Source organism: Ovis canadensis, chromosome 2, assembly GCF_042477335.2.
Source record: "Ovis canadensis isolate MfBH-ARS-UI-01 breed Bighorn chromosome 2, ARS-UI_OviCan_v2, whole genome shotgun sequence".
Taxonomy (NCBI): domain Eukaryota; kingdom Metazoa; phylum Chordata; class Mammalia; order Artiodactyla; family Bovidae; genus Ovis; species Ovis canadensis.
In genome coordinates this window covers 111,558,343-111,583,263 of record NC_091246.1, presented here as the reverse complement: position 1 = coordinate 111,583,263, position 24,921 = coordinate 111,558,343, and the positions used below count along the sequence as shown (strand labels likewise).

Here is a 24,921-nt window from a genome sequence, read left to right as displayed (position 1 = left end):
CAATGAACTATACTTTAGTAAAAAAATAATTTCATTTCATTAAAAAAAATTAGATACATACAAGCTTTTCAAGAAAATGTACCATAAATGGTCAAAAAACCTGGGTGGTAAAATTATGGGCTATTTAAAAAAATTCAGAAGTAACACAGAACATGGTGGAATAAAAGGACTTGAGTTTACTTCCTCTCATGAAAACACAAAAATCACAACTAACTGCTGAACAACCATCAACAAAATGGACTGGAGACCACAATAAAAAGATATTTCCATATTCAAAGTCAAAGAAGAAACCACAACAAGATGCTGGGAGGGGCGCATTTGTGAGATAATCAAATCTCAAACCTGCCAGGTGGGTGACCCACAAGCTGGAAAATAATTACAGCTCAAAGGTTCTCCCACAGGAGTGAGAGTTCTGAGACCCCCACCAGATTCTCCGTAGCATCAGGGGGAGGAGCTCCACTAGAGCATTTGTCTTTGAAGGCCAGCAGGGCATGATTGCAGGAGTTCCACAGCTTTGAAGGGGACAGAAACTCCACCCTTGAATGGCACAAAGAAGGTTTCAGGGGCACTAGCACCCAGAGGTAAAAGCAGTGACTTCACAGGAGCCTGGGCTACACCTATCTGTATGTCTTGGTAGGTCTACTGGGGGGTGGTGAGTGGGTGGCAGATGTAGCTTAATGTGGGGGCAAAGACACTGGTGGCAGTGGTACCGGGGAGTACTCATTGGCATGGTCTGTCCTGGAGGTTGTCACCTTGACACCAAGACTGGCCCCACCCAACAGTGGCTCCAGTGCTGGGACACCTCAGGTCACAGAACCAATAGGATGGAAACACAGCCCCACCCATCAGCAGACAGACTGCCTAAAATCTTTCTCAGCTCACAACTACCTCTGAACACACCCCTTTACATGGCCCTGTCTGCTAGTGGGCAGGAAACATCCCCTCCCAGCAGGAAGCCTGGATAAGTCTCTTATACCTGCCTCATCTGCCAGAGGGCTAACACCAGAAGCAAAGAAGCACTACAACCCTGCAACCTGCTGAATGAGAACTGCAAACACAGAAAGTTAGACAAAGTGAGATGGTGGAGGAATGTGCTCCAGATGAAGGAACAAGATGAAACCTCAGAACAACCAAGTGAAGTGGGGATAGGCAATCTACCCCGCTAAAATTCAGAGGAATGGCACTAAAGATGATTCTAGATCTCAGAAAAAGAATAGAGGCACAGAACAAGAAGATGCAAAAATGTTTAACCAAGATCTAGAAGACATAAAGAAGTGAGTTGAACAATACAATAACTGAAAAGAAAAGTACACTAGAAGGAATCAATAGCAGAATAAATGAGGCAGAAGAATGAATAAGTGAGCTGGAAGAGAGGACAGTGAAAATCACTGTCACAGAACAGATTAAAGAAAAAAAATGCAAAGACATGAGGACAGTTTGACACCTCTGGGACAACTTTAAATGCACTAGCATTAGTGTTATAAGGGTTCCAGAAGGAGAAGCGGGAGAGCAAGGGCCCGAGAAAGTATTTGAAGAGAAATTAGCAGAAAATTTCCCTAATGTAGGAAAGAAAACATTCACCCAAGTCCAGAAAGTACAGAGTCCCATACAGGATAAACCCAAGGGGGAACACAATGAGATACATAGTAATCAAATTGAAGACAAAGAAATGAATCCTAATCAGAAAGGAAAAAGTAAAACTAAAATTGTTTGCAGATGACATGGTACTATATATAGAAAATCCTAAAGATGCTACTAGAAAACTACTAGAGCTCATCAATGAATTTGGTAAAGTTGCAGGGTACAAATTAATGCATAGAAATCTGTTAACTTCCATACTCTAATAATGAAAGATCAGAAAGAGAAATTAAGGATTAATCACATTTACCATCTCATTGAAAAGAATAAAATACATAAGAATATACCTAACCGCTGGAAGAGGGTGTGGCAAATCACTCCAGTATTCTTGCCTAGAGAATCCCCATGGACAGTGGAGTCTGGCGGGCACAGTCCATGAGGTTGCAAAGAGTCGGATATGACTAGGCAACATACCTAACCAAGGCCTCAAAAGACCTGAATTCCAAAAGTATGAGATGCAAATGAAAGAAATCAAAGATGACACAAACAGGTAAAAAGATACACCACCATGTTCTTGGACTAGAAGAATCAATATTGTTGAAATGACTATACTACCGAAGACAATCTACAAGTTTAATGCAATACCTATCAAATTGCCAGTGGCATTTTTTTTTTTTTGCAGACATAGAGTGAATAAATCTTAAGATATATATGGGAACACAAAAGACCCCAAATAGCCAAAGCAATCCTGAGAAAGAAAAAGGGAGATCAAGGACTTGGGGTCCTTAACTTCAAACTATAATGCAAAGCTACAGTAATTAAGACAATGTGGTACTGGTGAAAAAAAACAGAAATATAGATGAGTGGAACAGTATGGAAAGCCCTGAAATAAACTCATGCACCTATGATCCATTAATCTATGACAAAAGGGGCAAGACTATAAAATGGAGAGAAGACAGTCTCCTCAATAAATGATATTGGGAAAACCAAACAGATAAATATAAAGAAACAAAATTAGGACATTCTGTAACACTATACACAATCATAAACTCAAAATTTATTAAAGACCTAAATGTAAGACCAGAAATTATAAAACTCTGAGAGGAAAACATAGGCAGAACACTCTCTAACATAAATTTCAGTAATATCTTTTTGGATTCACCTCTTACAGTAGGGGAAATAAAAGCAAAATAAACAAATAGGACCTAATTAAACTTAAAGCTTATTCAGCAAAGGAAACCATTAACAAAATAAAAGGTCAGTCAATGGAATGAAAGAAAATATTTTCAAACAATGTGACTGACAGGGGATTAATCTTCAAAATATAGAAACAACACATGAGCTCAGTATCAGAAAGATCAAACAACCCAATAAAAAAATGGACCAAAGATCTAAATAGACATTTCTCCAAAGAATACATACGAATGGCCAAAAAATACATGTAGAGATGCTTAACATCACTAATTACTAGAGAAATGAAAAATCAAAACTGCAGTAAGGAATGACCTCACACAGGTCAGAATGGCCATCATCAAAAATTTTACTAACAATAAGTGGTAGAGAGGGTGTGGAGAAAAAGGAACACTCCTACACTGTTGGTGGGAAAGTAAATTGGTATAGTCACTATGGAGAATAGTATTGAGATTCCTTAAAAAACTGAAAATAGAGCTACTGTATGATTCAGCAGTCCCACTTCAGGGAAAATGTCTGGAGAAAACCAAAATTCAAAAAGTTATATGTGCCTCCCTGTTCACTGAAGCACTATAGACAGTAGTCAAAATGTGGAAGCAACCGAAATATCCATCAACAGACGAATGGATAAAGAAGACGTGGTACTATTACTCAGCCCTAAAAATGTGTATGATAACGCCATCTGCAGCATGGACACACCTGGAGATTGTCACACTAAGTGAAGTCACACCGAGAAAAACAAATACGTGATTAAACTGTACGTGGAATCTAAAAGAAATGATACATATGAACTTATTTATAAAACGGAAACAGACTTGAAGATTTAGTAAAGTTTACCAAAGGGAAAATGTTGGGGGTGTGTGTGGAAAGGATAAATCAGGAGGTTGGAATTAACATATACACACTGCTGCTGCTGCTAAGTCGCTTCAGTCGTGTCTGACTCTGTGCGACCCCGTAGACGGCAGCCCACCAGGCTCTCTCATCCCTGGGATTCTCCAGGCAAGAACACTGGAATGGGTTGCCATTTCCTTCTCCAATCCATATGTAAAATGATCAATAAGAACCTACTTGTATAGCACAAGCAATTGACTCAGTATCTTAGAATAACCTATATGGGAAAAGAATCTGAAAAGCATAAATATATGCGTATGTATAACTGAATCAATTTTCTGTGTACCTGAAACTAACACAGCACTGTAAGTCAACTATACCTCAATATAAAATAAAAATTAAAAAGGGACATTATTCTTTAATGAAGGACAGTGCCACCCTGAGTATGCTTTACTTTCATAAGGGAAAAACCCTTCTATTTTAAATAGTAATGGCTAACACTTATCAAGTATTTACTATGTGCCAGGCACTAGTCTAGGAGTTTTCTCCACGTTGACTCCTTTCATCATAACAATTGTAAGAAGGAGAGATTCCTGTTATCTTCTTTTTTTCAGATGAGACTCAAGGAGGACGCCTCACTCAACACCACATATCATGAAGGGCTGGAGCTGGGGTGCACACCCAAGGACTGTGGCTCCCGAAACTGTGCTCTTGGCCACTAAGCTAACCAGTAGCTGAGCTGAATGACTGTATTTCCCCTACTTAGGAGACTAATTCTGTAACCCAAAATCTATTGTGATCTTAATGAGATAATGTATCTGATAAGCAAATGTAATGCCTTGTGCTAGTTGGCAACGATAAACATCTTATAATTTTTATTAAGAAATTACAGAAAAAGTTTAACTTTTCCTCCTGTCTTACCTCATTCTTAACGGCTTTTTCTTCAATCAGTTTTCTTACATCATGAATGCCCTTAATTTTCACCCACAGAAACATTCCAGCATTAGGAACTTGCCATTCTGCCAAACCTACAAAGAAGAGAAGAAATATTTTCTGAGTCCAGTTTTCATGATGTCAGTTATATCACTTAAATGACAAGTGACAGTAACTATAAACTAGCATTTCCAAAAAAGTTCCTTCAGTGACAGAATTTAAAAAAATATATTTTTATGAGTCCTGAAATTGGATGTTCTGAGTTTTATTTCAAAAAGTGACGGGAAGTTTTGAAAGAAGAAAGGGAGAAAGAGGACTCGTGTATGTATAGGATTTTAGTGGGTTTTAGGGCGATGCAGAGTACATCGTGAGAAACGCTAGGCTGGAAGAAACACAAGCTAGAATCAAGATTGCCAGGAGAAATCTCAATAACCTCAGATATGCAGATGACACCACCCTTATGGCAGAAAGTGAAGAGGAACTAAGAAGCCTCTTGATGAAACTGAAAGTGGAGAGTGAAAAAGTTGGCTTAAAGCTCAACATTCAGAAAATGAAGATCATGGCATCCAGTCCCATCACTTCATGGGAAATAGATGGGGAAACAGTGGAAACAGTGTCAGACTTTACATTTTTGGGCTCCAAAATCACTGCAGATGGTGACTGCAGCCATGAAATTAAAAGACACTTACTCCTTGGAAGAAAAGTTATGACCAACCTAGATAGCATATTCAAAAGCAGAGACATTACTTTGCTGACTAAGGTCCGTCTAGTCAAGGCTATGGTTTTTCCTGTGGTCATGTATGGATGTGAGAGTTGGACTGTGAAGAAGGCCGAGCACCGAAGAATTGATGCTTTTAAACTGTGGTGTTGGAGAAGACTCTTGAGGGTCCCTTGGACTGCAAGGAGATCCAACCAGTCCATTCTGAAGGAGATCAGTCCTGGGATTTCTTTGGAAGGAATGATGCTAAAGCTGAAACTCCAGTACTTTGGCCACCTCATGCGAAGAGTTGACTCATTGGAAAAGACTCTGATGCTGGGAGGGATTGGGGGCAGGAGGGAAAAGGTACGACAGAGGATGAGATGGCTGGATGGCATCACGGACTCGATGGACGTGAGTCTGAGTGAACTCCGGGAGTTGGTGATGGACAGGGAGGCCTGGCGTGCTGCGATTCATGGGGTCGCAAAGAGTCGGACACGACTGAGCGACTGAACTGGACTGAACTGAGGGCCATGCAGGAACTCCTGTGTCATGCCCATCTCTCTTCCTTAGAGCTGTCCCTAAGACACACATGTCTCCTTCAAATTGTAGGAGAGGATTCCTCAACTCCTTCCAGAATATTACTAGTGTTTCAGTAAATCGTTCAGAAGTGTAATGAATTGACATTTTTATCCGAATATAATTAGTTATAAAAGTAATACTTAAAATTAAGGAATTCTGGGTGCATTTGTAGGCTTTATGTTTCATTGAATATAAGGATAGAGAAACCAAGGAACAAAATTATTTTGGTTTTAATTGTTACCATTTAAAAAAAAAGAACTTGCTGTTGATTAAAACCTTTTTTCAACTTTACAGTGTGGTAAAATAGTACTTTATAAAAAATACTAATTGTATTTTTACCAGGACTTCATAGGGAAGAAGGTATGATGGAAATAAGGAATTGATAACTTATATTAGGGCTTCCCAGGTGGCTGAGTCCTATAGAGTCCACCAGCAATGCAGGAGACCTGGGTTTGATCCCTGGGTCAGAAAGATCCCTGGAGAAGGGAATGGCAACCCGCTCCAGTGTTCTTGCCTGGAGAATCCCATGGACAGAGGAGCCTGGTGGGCTATAGTCCACAAGGTCTCATAGAGTTGGACTTAGCCACTTTCACTTCACTGCGTATTTACTGTTATTTTTGCCAAAGGCATTTTTAGTGGTGTAATTAAAGCTATGAAATTCATTTTACTTTTTTCCTTAATAGAAAATTAAATCTAAACCATCCTGAAATCAAATTAGCAATAGAAAAGATTAGATAGTAGATAAATGAAGTTAATGATTAAAAGGCAAATCATACGTAATGAAAAACCTGCCAAAGATTGTAGTATTTTGTTTTTATAGAGTCAGGAAAGAATTATGTTGTTGATCTCACAATTCCCCTTCTCTTTGGAGCAACATTTGAAAACCTTTTTGGTTCAGAGAACCAAAAGGTTTTATCTGGCTCTCAGTAGGTTATTGCTGGTTGATTGTTAGATTGATTGGTCTTTTCTTCCTTAAACCACATACTCTGTGCAGCAGTTAGGTGTAGTAGAAATGCTGTAATTGTGGCAGGGTTATTGCTGTTGCTTCTGACATTGTTTATAGGGTACCACTTTCGTTTTGAAAAAGTACTTATTTCTGATGTGTTGCCTCTTTGCTGCTGCGAGTGGGCTTTCTCTGGTCGTGGTAAGCAGGGGCTATTCCGGGTGCAGTGCACAGGCCTCTCACTGTGGTGGCCTCTCATGCTGCAGAGTGTGGGCTCTGGAGTGCCAGTTTGACAGTTGTGGTGCCTGGGCTTAGCTGCCTGGGGCATATGGGATCTTCCTAGAACAGGGATTGAACAGGTGTCCCCTGCATTGCAAGGCATATTCTTAACCACTGCATACCAGGGAAACCCTAGAGTAACATTTTCTTGACCAGAATAGGCCTGGACCCTATTTCCTTCCCCAGGGTTATTAACAATAGTCTGTGGTATCACTCACTCATAGAAGGACTGCTGCTCATCCCAGGACAGGATGTGTGTTCCACTCACCACTTAACCACTTGTCTGCTGCTGCCAGTAATGCATCCCTCTGTTCCCTGTAGAAATCGATAACCCTAGAGGAAGAAAACAATGAAAAATATGTGTTTGCTACACTGATTGCAGAAACCAAAAGGCTCTGGAGTCCAGTCTATAAGAACCTGTTTTGTATTTTGATGAAAATGTTGAAACTCAATGAAGGAACAGAGCACATTTGTTTGACCTGTCAGGTAGTAAACTTTGTATCATTGTGATTTTTCCATTATTTTGGAATAATTCAAAATAGAAAATTAGTCAAGTGAAGTCCATTTCTATATAAACTATGGAACGTAAAATACAGTACCTGTCGACGTGAGCTAGAAAGCCCTCTTCTCCCCACTGATGTAGAAGTTGTGATACCAGGAGCTAAAAGGCATGAGACAGTAACAAGGTTCATCCTCTAAAATGTACTTTTTGTCAAATATAACAGCAAATCACTCTTGATTATGTACAAACCACACTAAGAGGATGCAATAAGCTGCACCAAGCTTTATAGGGCCAATGACTTATAACAATGTTGCTTAATAACAGTGACAACAATAATACTGAAAATAACAAATATCTATATGGTCCTTGGTATATGCGAGAAACTGCTATACCATATATTTCAGCAAAGTTGGTCTTTGCAATACCCTTATTAGACAGGCCGTTATTTCTCTCTACTCATATTGAGACTGAGGCATTAGGTGAAGTTAAATTTCCTGTGATCACTGCTGGCCGCAAATCCTGGACTCAAGTCAGAATGTCCAGGCCCAGATCCATTCAATAACTGCCGCTCTGCATGGCTTCTCAAAATAATGGTGTGTTACTTCATCAAACCTCTTCCGTCCTGATGAGTTTTTATGGTGTTCCTGGGCTAGATGCCAAGATACAACATGAATAAGATCTCTGACTCTAGGAGCTGGGTCTACAGCTTGAAACAGCTCAGGTATATTTAAATCTCTTTTGCCTTTTGGAGCAAACATCTGTGGTATCTGATCTTCTAATTTAGCCCATAGGGAAATAGAGAAGCAGTCAGTGACTTCGCTCCCTGACACCTTCACATTGTCTTATTTGCCCGCATCCATTTTATGATCTGACTTTAAACATTTCTGTTTCCTAAATTGTCCTTACCTGAGTAAAAGTGCTGGTGTGCATTGCTGAAACTTGTGTGTGTAAAACAATTCTCTCGATCAAGGGCTTTGGACCAGTTATAAACCCTACTCTCAACCTGCACAAAGATAGAAAAGGCATATTCCCAATCCTGCTACATCAGTTAACATCATATTGCTGATTTCATGTGGAAGGAGGCTGTAACCTGGGGACAAAGGAATCTAGACAGTTAACACCTTCTAGTGACACTACTTCTTGCTTAAAATACACATTTAAATTTAATTGTACACTTAAAATAGAATGCATATCTGACCATATATTTCTAAATGTGTTTTTTCATACATGCAACCAAAAACCTGACCAGTCCCCCTACACCTATAACTTAATTTGACCAGTGGGGATGGATTGGGAGAAAGTCTGGTAGTAACAGTAATAATCAAACAGATGTGTTAGGGTGAGTGTATGCAAGCATCTTAGGTGAGAAGCACTGTCTGCACTAAAGATGCTGAGCGGCAGCCCCTGTCACCTTTATCTGCAGCCTGAAGGCAGAGCCAGGGCCTTACCCCGAGGACAGGACTTTGGAAAAAGAGTCAGCTCGGATGACACACCCATCCACTTCCATGGAGAGAAATGTTGGTGCCCAGGGCTTGAAATGGAAGGTAAATACAATATTTATATCTGTTAGAGTCTGTATCCCTACTTTGTGCAGAGTGGGGAAACTTCACATAGGACCTCCTTGTCCCAAGGCTTGAGATCCAGGATGAACAGTTTTCTAGGAAGGATTCCAGGAAAACTAGTTTGGAAAAGACCACAAGGAAGAGGGTCATCAGCATGCAGGGCTGTTTGGAAAGGGGATGCTGACCCTTAGAAAAACTAGAAGCCCTGAAAAAGTATAAATGAAGATGAGCCATGTTTTCAGCGTGCAATGCTGAACCTTCCACGTTTATTTCAAAGTAAATGCCCACAGGGAAGGGGGCCATGGTTGTGTTTAGGGTGGGTGGCAGGCAGACATGACAGTCAGGCAAATAGATAAAAAGCCAAGAGTTGTGTTTCTTTGCAGTAGATTTGTAGTGGGGACTGAATCCGTGTGTCTGTTCTCTGCAGCCCTGAGAGCATTTCTAGTGTTAGATTTTGAGGAACTGGGCGTTGGCATCTGTGCCATTACTGTTGTCTCCTAGGGAACAATGCTCGTGGACAGGGGTGCACGTGGACACTGGGGAAGGATCTGGAAGTCCTTTATTGTGCAGGTGCATTCCCGTCCCTACGTGACAGGGATGGCAGGCAGGGAGCATGATGCTAGGAATGCCCTCCTCTGCTCACAGGACATCACTGACAGCACAGCCCTCCGCCTTCTCTCTGACCACAGCTCCCAAGTCCTGCAGCCCATCAGCCTCCCCTCAGAGACTGAGGCTGACACCCCAGGAGGCACCCACTGCACATCCCTGGTACCATGTCTATGGAACTACGGTCAGGATGTGGAGTCAAGACGACACTCACCTTCACTCACGTGTTCCTCATGTGCCTGACACAGAGAGCCAGCCACTATTCTAATAGTAGGGAATTTCTAGAAAAAGAGTAAGGCTCCAGAGATGAAAACACTCAGGACCCAGGTTAAAATCAAAACCGTGCAATAACTTACAACCACTTATCTACTGATTGTAGAGTTGACACCATCACTTACCTTGTTGAACTGCATAAAATAGTAAGGATCATCTGTGATGAGGAAGTCATATTTTCTTGTGAGCTACAAAAAGGTTAAAGGAGCATATTTATTTCTTAAGAGTTATCTAAGATGAAAATCACTTGGAATCAGAATTCTTTGTACTCACTCATTCAATCATCCCAGCAACTACTGAGTCCCCGCTGTCCTAGGAGGGGGAACCAGCCCTAAAGGCTCTGTCCCCACAGAACTTTCATTCTGGTGGTAAAGACAGAACCTGAGCTCCTAGATAGTGACCAGAGGAGGATTAGGTGGGAGGTTCGGAGGGCCCGGCAGATGGTTGAGGAGGCTGGTGTTTGAGAGAGAGAGACAGGGAAGCTGCAGGAGAGCTCAGGCTGACCGGAAGCCTCAGTTGTGCAGATGCTGGGGGAGAAGATGTTTAGACTGAGAGCAGGGAGCATTGGCCCTGGAGTCAGAAAATGCTTGGCATGTTTTAGGGACAGAAGTTTCTAGAAGGCAAGATGTTTAAGGGACAGAAGGAAGGATATCAGAGACCCTAGCCTTATACAGAGGCCCAGGTTCCATCATCGTGTGCGGCAGGTGAAGGACTTTTGATACTGTTTGCAGTGTGGGGTGAAGCGGCTGGAGGAGGCACTGCAGGTCCATGCGAGAGCAGGAAGGATGTCACGGGCTGGCGTGGGGGTCGGGGTGGGCGACTCCGAGGGGCTCACAGGTCAGGGAGGGAGCGTGGGCGAGGAGATGGTGGGTTTGAGTAACGTGGGTGGTGGGAGCCACTGTATGGGCTGCAGGCGGGGGATGAAGAGAAGACAGAAGGAAGAGACGGGTGTAAGAGGTGACTGTAACAGCCCACCAAGAAAAGCATCTCTTGCAGCGGAAATATCAATTAAAGGGAAAGAAACATATCATAGTCAACAAGACTGTAGTAAATTCTTGTGTTTAAATTTGTGGCAACACTGATATAGATGACTTCGTTTTATTAAAAACCATCTTCATTGAGAGCAAGAGGCTAATAAGAGAAGGAACTTAAGAGCACTCTTCTAGAGTCAGAAGGAATCAAGAACACAAGTACGTAACACCTTCTTTGAAAATACCTCATAGATTTCCCTTTTGCGCTCAGCTGTTATTGAGTTCCCAGCAGGGTTGTTGCCATTTGGGACAGTGTAAAGAAATTTGGGGCAGTTTTTCTCGGGGTCCTTTGAATCTTCCGGCTCCCATCTGGAGAGTGTTTCTCTGAGGGAGTCTGGGATAATCCCGTGCTCATCACTGGAAACATTAATCATGTTGCAGCCCAGGGGTTGCAGCTGTCAAGTACAGAGAGGAAACCAAGTCTGAGATGGAGACATGACTATAAAACATCAGCGCCAAGGGTTCTTACACTAAGGAGAATGCTACCATTTACACCCTTAAACACAAGCCTGCCCTCAGCTCTATGCCCACGCTGCATTATCTTCACAATTATGATTAGAACTGGTTCATAAAATAGGTGTTTATTAGGGAATGATTTTGAGAGGAAATCAACTTAGATAGCACCTGTGGTGCTAATACATAAGAAGTTATAAGCAGAGGTGATATTCAAAATATTGGACAAGCGGTGTAGCATGGGAGCAACAGACACAGAGCAGGGTGGAATGGGGTCCTGGAGACCCCTGCCATGCCAGCATTAGCTCTGCACTGTATGGGGTTCAGGGTGGTCTCAGTAGACGGGTCGGGGGGGTGGGGCAGGGTGGTGCTGGGGCACCAAGGAGCATCAGGGCTGTGGCTCTGCAAAGGGTGTGCAAGTATTTCAATACTGTACCGACTACAGAGGCTGAAGTCAAAAGTAGTGGCCTTACTTATAGACAGAGTTTTGCGAAAGACTTGTGTTTTCATATTTTATGTTTATGGATGAACAAAAGAAAAAACATGAGACTTAGTAAATAAGAAGGAAAGGAAACCATCCACAAAATGAAAAGACAGCCTATGGATTGGGAGAAAATATTTAGAACAATGCATCCGACAAGGGATGAATTTCCAAATTATACAAACAACTCACACAATTCCATATCAAAAAAACAAAAACAACCTAGTCAAAAAGTAGACAGAAGTCCTAAATAGATATTTCTCCAAAGAAGACATACAGTTGGCCAACGTGCACTTGAGAAGATGCTCAGCATGGCTAATTATAGAGAAAGCAAATGAAAACTACAATGAGGCGTATCTCACACCAGTCAGAATGGCTATGATCAAGGTCTGTAAACAATAAATGCTGGAGAGGGTTTGGAGAGAATGGAAACTTCCTACGCTGTTGATGGAAATGTGAATCATATAGATCCTATGGAGAACTGCATGGAGGTTCACTAACAGCCTAAAAACAGAGTTACATATGTGGCCCAGTGATCCCACTCCTGGACAATTCAAAAATATATATCCACACCAATGTTCAGCACTGTTTACAATAGTCAGGACATGGAAGCAACCTAATGTCCACTGAGAGATGAATGCATAAAGAAAATGTGGTACATATATACGTGGAATATTGTGTGTTTAATCACCAGGGTGTGTCCGACTCTTTGTGACCCCATAGCCTGCAGCACATCAGGCTTCTCTGTCCCTCACCATCTTTTGGAGTTTGCCTAAGTTCATGTTCATAGCATCAGTGATAACATCCAACCAACTTATCCTCTGTTACCTTTTATTGCTTCTGCCTTCAATCTTTCCCAGCATCAGGGTCTTTTCCAGTGAGTTGGCTCTTCACATCAGGTGGCCAAAGTATTGGAGCTTCAGCTTCTGTATCAGTCCTTCCAATGAGTATTCAGGGTTGATTTACTTTAAGATTGACTAGTTCGATCTCCTTGCAGTCCAAGGGACTCTCCAGCACCACAGTTTGAAAGTATCACTTCTTCAGCACTCAGCGTTCTCAACCGTACATGACTACTGGAAGGACCATAGCCTTGACTGTATGGACTTCTGTTGGCAAAGTGATGTCTTTGCTTTTAAACACACTGTCCAGGTTTTCATTGCTTTTCATTTCTTAAAGAAGCAATCGTCTTTAATTTCATGGCTGCAGTCACCATCTGCAGTGATTTTAGAGCCCAAGAACAGGAAATCTCTCACTGCTTCCACTTTTTCCCCTTCTATTTGCCATGAAGTGATAGGGCTGGATGCCATGGTCTTGGTTTACTTAATATTTAGTTTTAAGCCAGCTTTTTCACTCTTGTCCTTCACCCTCATCAAGAGGTTTTTTAGTTTCTCTTCACTTTCTGCCATTGGAGTGGTGTCATCACATATCTGAGATTGTTGATACTTCTCCTGGCAATCTCAATTCCAGTCTGTAACTCATCCAGGCTGCTATTTCTCATGATGGGCTCTGTGTATAAGTTAAATAAACAAGATGACAATAAACAGCCTTGTCGATCCTTTCTCAATCCTGAATGAGTCAGTTGTTACATACAAGGTTCTGTTGCTTCTTGACCAGCATACAAATTTCTCAGGAGACAGGTAAGATGGTCTGGTATTCCCATCTCTTTAAGAGTTTTCCACAGTTGGTTATGATCCACAGTCAAAGGCTTTAGCATAGTCAATGAAACAGAGAGATGTTTTTCTGGAACTCCTTTGCTTTCTCTATGATCCAGGCAGTATTGGCATTTTGATCTCTGGTTCCTCTGCCTTTTCTAAACTCAGTTTGAAATCTTGAAGTTCTTGGTTCACATAATGATGAAGCCTAGCTTTCAGGATTTTGAGCCTAGCCTTGCTAGCATGGGAGATGAGTGCAGCTGTCTGATGGCTTGAACCTTGTCTAATACTGCCCTTCTTGGGAACAGGGATGGAGATTGAGCTTTTCCAGTCCTGTGGCCATGGCTAGGTCTTCCAAATTTGCGAACATATTGAGTGCATGACTTTAATAGCATCATCTTTTAGGATTTTAAGTAACTCTGCTGAAATTTCATCACTTCCACTAGCTTTATTGATAGCAGTGCTTTCCTAAGGCCCACTTGATTTCAAATTCCAGAATGTCTGGCTCTGGGTGAGTGACCATACCATCAGAGTTATCTGGGTCATTAAGACCTTCTATGCACAGTTCTGTTTACTCTTTCCATCTCTTCTGCTTCTACAGTGTCTTTAGTTCTGTCCTTTATTGTGCCCTTCTTTGGGTTAGATATTCCTTTGATATCTCCAATTTTCTTGAAGATGTCTCTAATCTTTCCCCTTCTGTTGTTTTCCTCTTTTTCTTTGCATTGTTCATTGAAGACGGCCTACTTCTATATTCAGGTCAGTTCAGTTGCTCAGTCGTGTCCGACTCTTTGCAACCCCATGAATCACAGCACGCCAGGCCTCCCTGTCCATCACCAACTCCCGGAGTTCACTCAAACTCATGTCCATCGAGTCGGTGGTGCCATCCAGCCATCTCATCCTCTGTCATCCCATTCTCCTCCTGAACCCAATCCCTCCAAGCATTAGGGTCTTTTCCAATGAGTCTTTCACATGAGGTGGCCAAGGTATTGGAGTTTCAGCTTCAGCATCAGTCCTTCCAATGAACACCCAGGACTGATCTCCTTTAGGATGGACTAGTTGGATCTCCTTGCATTCCAAGGGACTCTCAAGAATCTTCTCCAATACCATAGTTCAAAAGCATCAATTCTTCGGCCTTCAGCTTTCTTCACAGTCCAACTCTCACATCCATACATGACCACAGGAAAAACCATAGTCTTGACTAGATGGACCTAGTAGGCAAAATCATGTCTCTGCTTTTGAATATGCTATCTAGGTTGGTCATAACATTTCTTCCAAGGATTAAGCGTCTTTTAATTTCATGGCTGCAGTCACCATCTGCAGTGATTTTGGAGCCCCCCAAAATAAAGTCTGCCACTGTTTCCCCATCTATTTGCCATGAAGTGATGGGACCAGATGCCATGATCTTTGTTTTCTGAATGTTGGGCTTTAAGCCAACTTTTTCACTCTCCTCTTTCACTTTCATCAAGAGGCTTTTTAGTTTCTCTTCACTTTCTGCCATAAGTGTGGTATTATCTGCATAACTGAGGTTATTGATATTTCTCCTGGAAATCTTGATTCCAGCTTGTGCTTCTTTCAGCCCAGCATTTCTCATGATGTACTCTGCATATAAGTTAAATAAGTAGGGTGACAATATACAGCCTTGATGTACTCCTTTTCCTATTTGAACCAGTCTGTTGTTCCATGTCCAGTTCTAACTGTTGCTTCCTGACCTGCATATAGGTTTCTCAAGAGGTAGGTCAGGTGGTCTGGTATTCCCATCTCTTTCAGGATTTTCTACAGTTTATCATGATCCACACAGCCAAAGGCTTGGGCATAGTCAATAAAGCAGAAATAGATGTTTGTCTGGAGCTCTCTTGCTTTTTCGATGATCCAGCAGATGTTGGCAATTTGATCTCTGGTTCCTCTGACTTTTCTTTTCTTTTTTTTTAAATATAGATTTATTTATTTTAATTGGAGGCTAATTACTTTACAATATTATATTGGTTTTGCTATACATCAACATGAATCCACCACAGGTGTACACGTGATCCCCATCCTGAACCCCCCTCCCACCTCTCTGCCTTTTCTAAAACCAGCTTGAACATCTGGAAATTCACGGTTCATGTATTGCTGAAGCCTGGCTTGGAGAATTTTGAGCATTACTTTACTAGCATGTGAGATGAGTGCAATTGTGCGGTAGTTTGAGCATTCTTTGGCATTGCCTTTCTTTGGGATTGGAATGAAAACTGACCTTTTCCCAGTCCTGTGGCCACTGCTGAGTTTTTCAAACTTGCTGGCATATTGAGTGCAGCACTTTCACAGCATCATCTTTCAGGATTTGAAATAGCTCAACTGGAATGCCATCACCTCCACTAGCTTTGTTCGTAGTGATCCCTTCTAAGGCCCACTTGACTTCACATTCCAGGATGCCTGGCTCTAGGTGAGTGATCACACCATTGTGATTATCTGGGTCATGAAGCTCTTTTTTTGTACAGTTCTTCTGTGTATTCTTGCCACCTCTTCTTAATATCTTCTGCTTCTGTTAGGTCCATACAATTTCTGTCCTTTATCGAGCCCATCTTTGCATGAAATATTCCCTTGGTATCTCTAATTTTCTTGAAGAGATCTCTAGTCTTTACTATTCTGTTGTTTTCCTCTATTTCTTTGCACTGATCGCTGAGGAAGGCTTTCTTATCTCTCCTTGCTATTCTTTGGAACTCTGCATTCAGATGCTTATATCTTTCCTTTTCTCCTTTGCTTTTCACTTCTCTTCTTTTCACAGCTATTTGTAAGGCCTCCCCAAACAGCCATTTTGCTCTTTTGCATTTCTTTTCCATGGGGATGGTCTTGATCCGTGTTTCCTGTACAATGTCACGAACCTCATTCCATAGTTCAGATCTAGGCCCTTGAATCTATTTCTCACTTCCACTGTATAATCATAAGGGATTTGATTTAGGTCATACCTGAATGGTGTAGTGGTTTTCCCTACTTTCTGCAATTTAAATCTGAATTTGGCAATAATGAGTTCATGATCTGAGCTACAGTCAGATCCTGGTCTTGCTTTGCTGACGATATAGAGCTTCTCCATCTTTGGCTGCAAAGAATAGAATCAATCTGATTTCGATGTTCACCATCTGGTGATATCCATGTATAGAGTCTTCTCTTGTGTTGTTGGAAGAGAGTGTTTGTTATGACCAGTGCGTTCTCTTGGCAAAGCTCTATTAGCCTTTGCCCTGCTTCATTCTGTACTCCAAGGCCAAATTTGCCTGTTACTCCAGGAGTTTCTTGACTTCCTACTTTTGCATTCCAGTCCCCTATAATGAAAAGGAAATCTTTTTTGGGTGTGTGTTCTAAAAGGTCTTGTAGGTCTTCATAGAACCATTCAACTTCAGCTTCTTCAGCATTACTGGTTGGGGCATAGGCTTGGATTACCGTGATATTGAATGGTTTGCCTTGGAAAAGAATAGAGATCATTCTGTCATTTTTGAGATTGCATCCAAGTACTGCATTTCGGACTCTTTTGTTGACCATGATGGCTACTCCATTTCTTCTGAGGGATTCCTGCCCGCAGTAGTAGATTTAATGAGTATATATAATATCATCTGAGTTTAATTCACCCATTTCAGTCCATTTTAGTTCGCTGATTCCTAGAATGTTGACGTTCACTCTTGCCATCTCCTGTTTGATCACGTCTATGTCACTTGGCCATAAAAAGAGAATGAGATGATGCCATTTGTAGTCACATGGACGGGTCTAGAGATTATCATACTAAGTGAAGTAAATCAAAGAAAGACAAGTATTATATGATATCACTTATATAAAAAAATCTAAAAAATGATACAAATTAACTATTTTGAACTATTTTACACAACAAATAGACTTATAGACATATTTTAGCAACTTATGATTATTAAAGGGGAAATGTGGGGAGGGATATAGTAGGAATTTGGGTTTGACTTATACATACTACAATATATAAAATCAACAGCAATTTCCTACTTTATAGCATAGGTAACTATATTCAATGTCATAATAACCTATAATGGGAAAGAATCTGAAAAGAACAGATATGTATTGTAGTATATATAAATATGTATATATATATGCACATATATATATATATCTTAGTCAGTTTCCTGCATACTTAAGACTAAAATGACATTGTTAATAAACTATATTTCAATAAAATTAAAAATAATAATAATTGAGATTAGCTTCTCAGAAAAATAGTTTTCAAGGGATAAGCAAACATAGTTGCTGCTGCTGCTGCTAAGTCGCCTCAGTCGTGTCTGACTCTGTGCGACCCCACAGATGGCAGCCCACCAGGCTCCACTGTCCCTGGGATTATCCAGGCAAGAACACTGGAGTGGGTTGCCATTTCCTTCTCCAATGCATGAAAGTGAAAAATGAAAATGAAGTAGCTCAGTCATGTCTGACTGCAGCCTACCAAGCTCTTCCATCCATGGGATTTTCCAGGCAAGAGTACTGGAGTGGGGTGCAAATATAGTTACTAGAGGTCAAATGTATATTTACGCACTGAGAATAGTCTAGACCATATTTGCATCAACTTTAAAAGATCTTAGACTTTCCAAACACATCTACATGAATATAAGAAGTTGATAATTGGTGATGAGATAAATGCACGTGGAACTTCAGCCTATTCCCTTAGAGGCTGGTACGGATTTGTGTTTTGGCATGTGACAATGTATGTGCATCCAGTTATTTACATAAATGCAAGTTTTACGTGTATCAGTTCAGTTCAGTCGCTCAGTTGTGTCCGACTCTTTGCGACCCCATGAATCGAAGCATGCCAGGCCTCCCTGTTCATCACCATCTCCTGGAGTTCACTCAGACTCACGTCCACCGAGTCCGTGATGGCATCCAGCCATCTCATCCTCGGTTGTCCCCTTCTCCTCCTGCCCCCAATCCCTCCCAGCATCAGAGTCCTTTCCAATGAGTCAACTCTTCGCATGAGGTGGCCAAAGTACTGGAGTTTCAGCTTTAGCATCATTCCTTCCAAAGAAATCCCAGGGTTGATCTCCTTCAGAATGGACTGGTTGGATCTCCTTGCAGTCCAAGGGACTCTCAAGAGTCTTCTCCAACACCACAGTTCAAAAGCATCAATTCTTCGGCACTCTGCCTTCTTCACAGTCCAACTCTCACATCCATACATGACCACAGGAAAAACCATAGCCTTGACTAGACGGACTTTAGTCAGCAAAGTAATGTCTCTGCTTTTCAATATGCTCTCTAGGTTGGTCATAACTTTTCTTCCAAGGAGTAAGCGTCTTTTAATATAGGCATTGTCTAATCTAATGCCATATGAGTTTAGGAAAGTAGTTAATAATTAATTTCCAATCACAAAGAAAAGGCAATTATTTTGCTTTCATTTTAAAAGGGCTTCTGTTGAGGGCTTCCCTGGTGACTCAGATGGTAAAGAATCCACCTGCAATGCAGGAGACCCCGGTTTGATCCCTGCGTTAGGAAGATCCCCTGGAAGAGTGCATGGCAACCCACACCAGTATTCTTGCCTGGAGAATCTCCATTGACAGAGGAGCCTGGTAGGCTACAGTCCATGGGGTCACAAAGAGTCAGACTTGACTGAGTGAGTAAGCACAGCACACTTGGTGGCTTAGCCAGTAAAGAATCTGTCTACAATGTGGGAGACACGGGTTCAATCCCTGGGTCAAGAAGGTCCCCTGGAGGAGGAAATGGCAACCAACTCCAGTATTCTTGCCTGGATAATCTCATAAACAGAGGAGCCTGGGGAGCTACAGTCTATAGGGTCACAAAGAGGCAGACATGACTGAGCAACTAAAACTTTCACTTTAAAGTTATGGTAAAATATATATTACTAAAAAACATGCCATTCTAAAGTGTGTGATTCAGGGGCAATAATTGTGTTCAGTTTGTGCAACTCTCATCGCTGTTAATTCCAGAATCTTTTCATTACTCCAAACAGAAACCATGTGCCCACTAAGCAAGAACTCCCCATTCCCCTTCCCAGTCCTTGGTCACCTCTAATCAACTTCTGGTCTCTATGAATTTGCTTGTTTTATATATTTTGTATAAGGGGAAATCATACAATGTTTGTTCTTTTGTGTCTGGCTGCTTTCTCTGAGCACCTGCAGTGATGGGCCTGCCTTATTCCACAGAGAGTGGGTAAGACTGGTGGTTAGAAAGTTGTTACGTTGAGTTGAAATTGCTTCCCTGCAGTTTCCACACTTTGGTTCTGGTTCTGCCCACCTAAGGACACACACAGACAAATCCAACTCCTCCGTCACACGGCTAACTTTTATATGGTTGAGGACAATCCTCACGTCCCCGTGGATCTCCTCTTTCTGCGGGAAAGAGCATGGTTCCTAAAAGCATTCAATGTATGGTCTCATTTCTACTTCTTTGTGACTGTGGGTTGCTTCTCTGACTGTGTTCACATCAGCCCAAAGTACTGTGCCCCAGACAGTGCTGAATTCTGACCAGGGCCCAGCAGAGCAGATGATCCACCTCCTTATTCTGGGTCTAGAGTCCCATAATTAACACTAGATATGAAAGTCCTGGTCATATTGATAGGTTTAGTTATATTACATTGACACATGATTTGTCTTAGACATGTGGTAATATAGACAGTAGTGAAAAATGTCTTTGTAAATTAAGAGGCATTTCAAGCGAAATACTAAGAAAATGGGACATGATTTTCCTGACTGAATTTTAGCACATTTACATTTAGATTTTGTCAAAAGAAATGTATAATCAGAGGGTATGTTTAGCATATTTTCCTTATGCTAAAACTTCTCTTCTTTACAAAAGAAAGATGCTATTTTATTTTTCACGGGGCAGATAATTTTAAAGGTGCAGTGGTTTCTCTTTCTTTATTATAAGAAAGAGACTTGCATTTTGTAAGAATATGTACTCACAGCATGAATTGTTCCTGAATAAACAGGTTTGTTTACAAGGATATTATCTCCAAATTACCGATCATTTCAAACCCCTAACAAAAGAAACACAGGTTAGCTTGGAAAATATAGTTTCACGTCTTAGAACACCCTCTCCAGCTCTTTTTTTTTTTGAGCTCACTAGGAGAAGGCAATGGCACCCTACTCCAGTACTCTTACCTGGAAAATCCCATGGACGGAGGAGCCTGGTAGGCTGCAGTCCTTGGGGTTGCTAGGAGTCGGACGCAGCTGAGCAACTTCACTTTCACTTTTCACTTTGATGCATTGGAGAAGGAAATGGCAACCCACTCCAGTGTTCTTGCCTGGAGAATCCCAGGGACGGGGGAGCCTGGTGGGCTGCCATCTGTGGGGTTGCACAGAGTCGGACATGATTGAAGCGACTTAGCAGTAGCAGCAGCAGCAGGGTTCTAGAGTGGGTGTCCCTGATAGCTCAGTTGATAAAGAATCTGCTGCAATGCAGGAGACCCTGATTTGATTCCTGAGTCAGGAAGATCACCTGGAGAAGGGATAGGCTACCCACTCCAGGATTCTTGGGCTTCCCTTGTTACTCAGCTGGTAAAGAATCTGCCTGCAGTGCAGGAGACCTGGGTTTGATCCCTGGGTTGGGAAGACCCCCTGAGAAGGGAAAGACTACCCACTCTAGCATTCTTGCCTGGGCATGACTGAGCGACTTTCACTTTCACTTTCAGGGTTCCAGATTAGGAGTTGGAAAGTTTTCCGTAAATGCCAGATGGGGCATGTTCTGTGGGCCCCGGTGTCTGTGTTGCCACCACTCATCTCTGCCTCTGTGGTGAGAGAGCAGCCATAGACAGCATGTAAGCTGAGTTCCAGTAAAGCTGTACTTACAGGATCAGACAAGGGATGATTCTCTTTGGCTCTCAAGCCATAGTTTGCCAACCTCTCTTCTATACTGAAAAATAACAGAACTGATCTGGATCCTAAACACTTTTATGCCTTCTTTGACAAATTTTGTCTCTGTTATAAGCCAGGCCTGTGTAATGTATGGAGAGAAAGTGGAGATTGTATGGGATGGTTTTACCCTCACGAAGGTGCCAGAGCACTGAGCTAGACACTGCTCAGATAAACATGCATGTAAGATCCGTGATAAGCACTGCTGTGTGGATGCCAGTGTTCTGGCGCTCATTGTAGGAGCACCTGGGCACTCAGCAGACTTGGGGTATCAGGGAAGGCTTCTTTGAGGAGGTGAAGCGTTGGGGAAGAGGTGACGATAGGTACACATTTGAGAAACTGAAGGAATCCTGTGGCTTGAGGTGGAGTGTGAAGAGGAGAGTGGAGGGAGGTCAGAAGGAAGTGGGCAGAGAGCATCCCTTGGAGGCCTTTGGACAAGCGAGCCAGGGAGAGTTTGAAGTAGAGGGCGGGACGCAGGAGTCATGAGATCAGACAGGCATTTGAGAAGGTCGTTCTGGCCGCAAAATCAAAGTATCAGAGAGGAGTGAGAATACAGGTGGAGTCTGGGAAGATTTTAGGCTCATTTGGGAGGTTTTTGCTGCAGTCCCAGGGAAAGGCAAGGGAGGTCTGGACGGGGTGGTGGTGGTGGAGCTGAAGAGAGCTGAGGGGCTTGAGGAAACCAGAAGCAGGGACGTAAGTGTGGGCTGAGGGGAAGTGGAGAAGGAGCGGTAAGGAGGGGCCTCTGGACTTCTGGCTGTGCAGTAAGGAGGTGATGGGAGGCGCGCCCTTCACCGGGAAACGCCCCGGTGTTGTCTGTCTCTGAGGGAGAGCAGCTGAGTGTGTTTTGGTGTGAGGTGCCACTGAAACAGCCTGCGGTGAGGCCAGTGGGGGCGGTGGACACGCGGGTGTGGAGGGCGCCTGGCGATGGAGGCGTGGGCAGGGGCACCTGGCGTGATGCCCAGGGGAGGTGTGTGTGGGAAGGGAAGAGGTCTGAGGCCCAGTCTTGCGGGGCTCCTGTGAACCATGGACACTGCAGGGTGGGCAGGGCAAGGACGGGGGAGTTTCCAGAAAGGACGGTTTCAGCAAGGGCTCAGGAGACGTGGAGGTCAAGGGAGACCAGGCCTGCAAATCAGAGTAGATCTTGAGGACGCTGTGATGCCTCAGGACAGCAGCAGAGCCAGACAGAGATTTTCCCGGCCTGAATCAGAAGGTTCCGTTCCAACTAATCTCACGCAAGGCACAGAACCATCCTTTCCTTCCCTGTGATGTTTCATCATCCCCAGGTCAAGCCTCTCCTCTGTGTCATTTTAACGGCCTAGAGCTCTTGAGAAACATCATGGCCAGTATCCATTGAGACAGAAGATCTGACTTTTTTTCCTGATTTGGCCTAGGATATTCCATTTACTATTCCTTATGAGCTTTAGGCATTTTATGACAAACACAGTCCTCCTCTGACAAGTTAGTTGATTTACATTTTACAGGAGCTCCTAGGACCAAGCAAATCCATGTATAGTCCATGGATCAGATGAAAAATTCATGACCAACATTTCCTTTGTTGGCAAGGGGACATGACAAAGACCAATATCTTAAACGAGGAGTGAATGCTGTTTATTATTTGAGATTTATGCACCTAAAATTATATTTATCCTGGAGAGAAAAGAGCAAGAAATATTAAAACAGATTTCCAGGAGGTCTTGGCAATAGCATGGCTATAAGCCAGTGAGTTACTAATGTTTTTGACCTTTTATGCTCTCTTCCTTTTTGACAGGAGTAATGTTGAGATAGACAAAGAAGGAACTTTCCAGACCATGTTTCTGGGGGAAAAAAAGGCTCATGGTGTAATTTCCTCACATAAGTATTTCACTGAAAAGAACTTTTTACCTACTGGTCTCGGGCATCACAAATATTTCTCCTCAAAAAAAAAAAAAAAAAAAAAAGGGAAAAACTCAAACAGCACCTAATCCTTGTTTTTTCCTAGTTTAGTACAAAAAGAGGGAGGAAAATGATAAAGTGTTATTACTTTAATATGTTATTATGTAATAATAATTTAAATGAAATTTATTAAAAGTAACTAGATTGTAGGTTTCACATTTACATAAAAGAGAAGAGCAAGAAAACCACTCTGATTTGATAGAAACAAGAGTCATACTTTAATCTCGATGTGAAGACTGAATATAGAACCTCCTTATCCCAGACTAATTATTCAAGAGAAAGAAAAATAAATGATAAATGAAACTGAGAACTGTATACGCAGTCTCTTTATCAGAGGAACCCCCAGTGGTGGTTACCTCAGGGGACTTCCTGGAATCCAGGGGAGGGGCAGGGAGAGAGACAGACAAACAGAGAGAGAGAGACAGAGAGAGAAGACACTAACCCAGAGGAGAGGTCAGCCACAGACCAGACGTACCCTTAGATCTGGAGAAGCACAGCCAAGAGGGAGACAAGAGGCAGCTGGTAGAGACGATGACAGCAGCAGACACACAAAGGGATGAGGCCTCAGCTCAGGAGGGTCAGGGCACACCCTCGAGGAGTTAAAAAGTCATATGGACGTAACCACGGCCTAACTCAACGTGGCCTGAACCTCTGAGCCACATGAAACTGATCCGTGCTCACTAAGCTGCAGGGAATCTTGTCCCAAGGACTCAGAGCTCTGGGCTCTCTGTTTAAGAGAAATCAGGTTGGTGAATGTCTTCAAGTTCTGCTTATGATTCTAGTGAAGACTTGGTATCCCACAAAACATGCTGCTCTGTGGTTAAGGGAGAGATGGCTGTGTGGGTGCACACGTTGGATTCTTGCCGTGGGTGCCCTTCCCCTCCAGTCTTACCTTACAGAGACCTTCCTGACTGCCACATGTGACACACATGTCCATCTGTCCTCGGCTGGGTGCATAATGGATGGTGGGCGGATTATGCAATTTTACTTGTAACTGTTTTAGCCAGGATAACAGCTCTGGGATTCTAAAGCATAAATGCATTTAAAAATCGACAGTAGTGAAAATCAGAATAGTAGTAGACAGCAACTAAATGGTTACTTCATACCAGGCACTTTACACATTTTAGTTAAAAATCTTCAAATGCTTTTTGGCAATATTAATGTCTTTAAAGACAAGGTAACAGAGATTAAGAAATACACATAAAGTTAATTGATTGGTGTAAAACAGCTGAGATTTGAATCCACGGGTTTCTTATTCCAAAGCCTGTACTGTTTCTTTTATATTAAGCACTCCCTGTATAATTTATTTTTCTTTTCTTTTTGTTTTGTTTTCCTTAGGGAGATTTTCTTAGTATACTTAGAAGCCCAGGTTAAGTTCTTCGCATCATGAAAAGAAGAACCTAGGTGTACATTGTATACAATACAATTCTTATTCACCCAACATGCATTGTTCTTTAATCACAGAGGAAACAGGCTTTAATAAGGTATAATTGATACTCTGTAGGTTACCCTTCATTGCTGGAAGAAGACCCGCTAGGTAAATCCTCTGAAAGT

At 42.2% G+C, this 24,921-nt stretch overlaps 1 protein-coding gene across 1 annotated transcript in view; it reads right to left on the bottom strand.

The window, feature by feature from the left end:
• Window positions 1-24,921, bottom strand: part of LOC138433701 (kynurenine/alpha-aminoadipate aminotransferase, mitochondrial-like) — a 33,554-nt gene that overhangs the window by 7,097 nt on the left and 1,536 nt on the right. Inside the window, 10 exon segments of the mRNA XM_069576772.1 lie at window positions 4,522-4,628; window positions 7,303-7,367; window positions 7,634-7,695; window positions 8,443-8,539; window positions 8,985-9,067; window positions 10,103-10,165; window positions 11,194-11,403; window positions 20,488-20,540; window positions 20,543-20,561; window positions 24,260-24,392. Coding sequence (XP_069432873.1) covers window positions 4,522-4,628; window positions 7,303-7,367; window positions 7,634-7,695; window positions 8,443-8,539; window positions 8,985-9,067; window positions 10,103-10,165; window positions 11,194-11,403; window positions 20,488-20,540; window positions 20,543-20,561; window positions 24,260-24,392 — 892 coding nt within the window.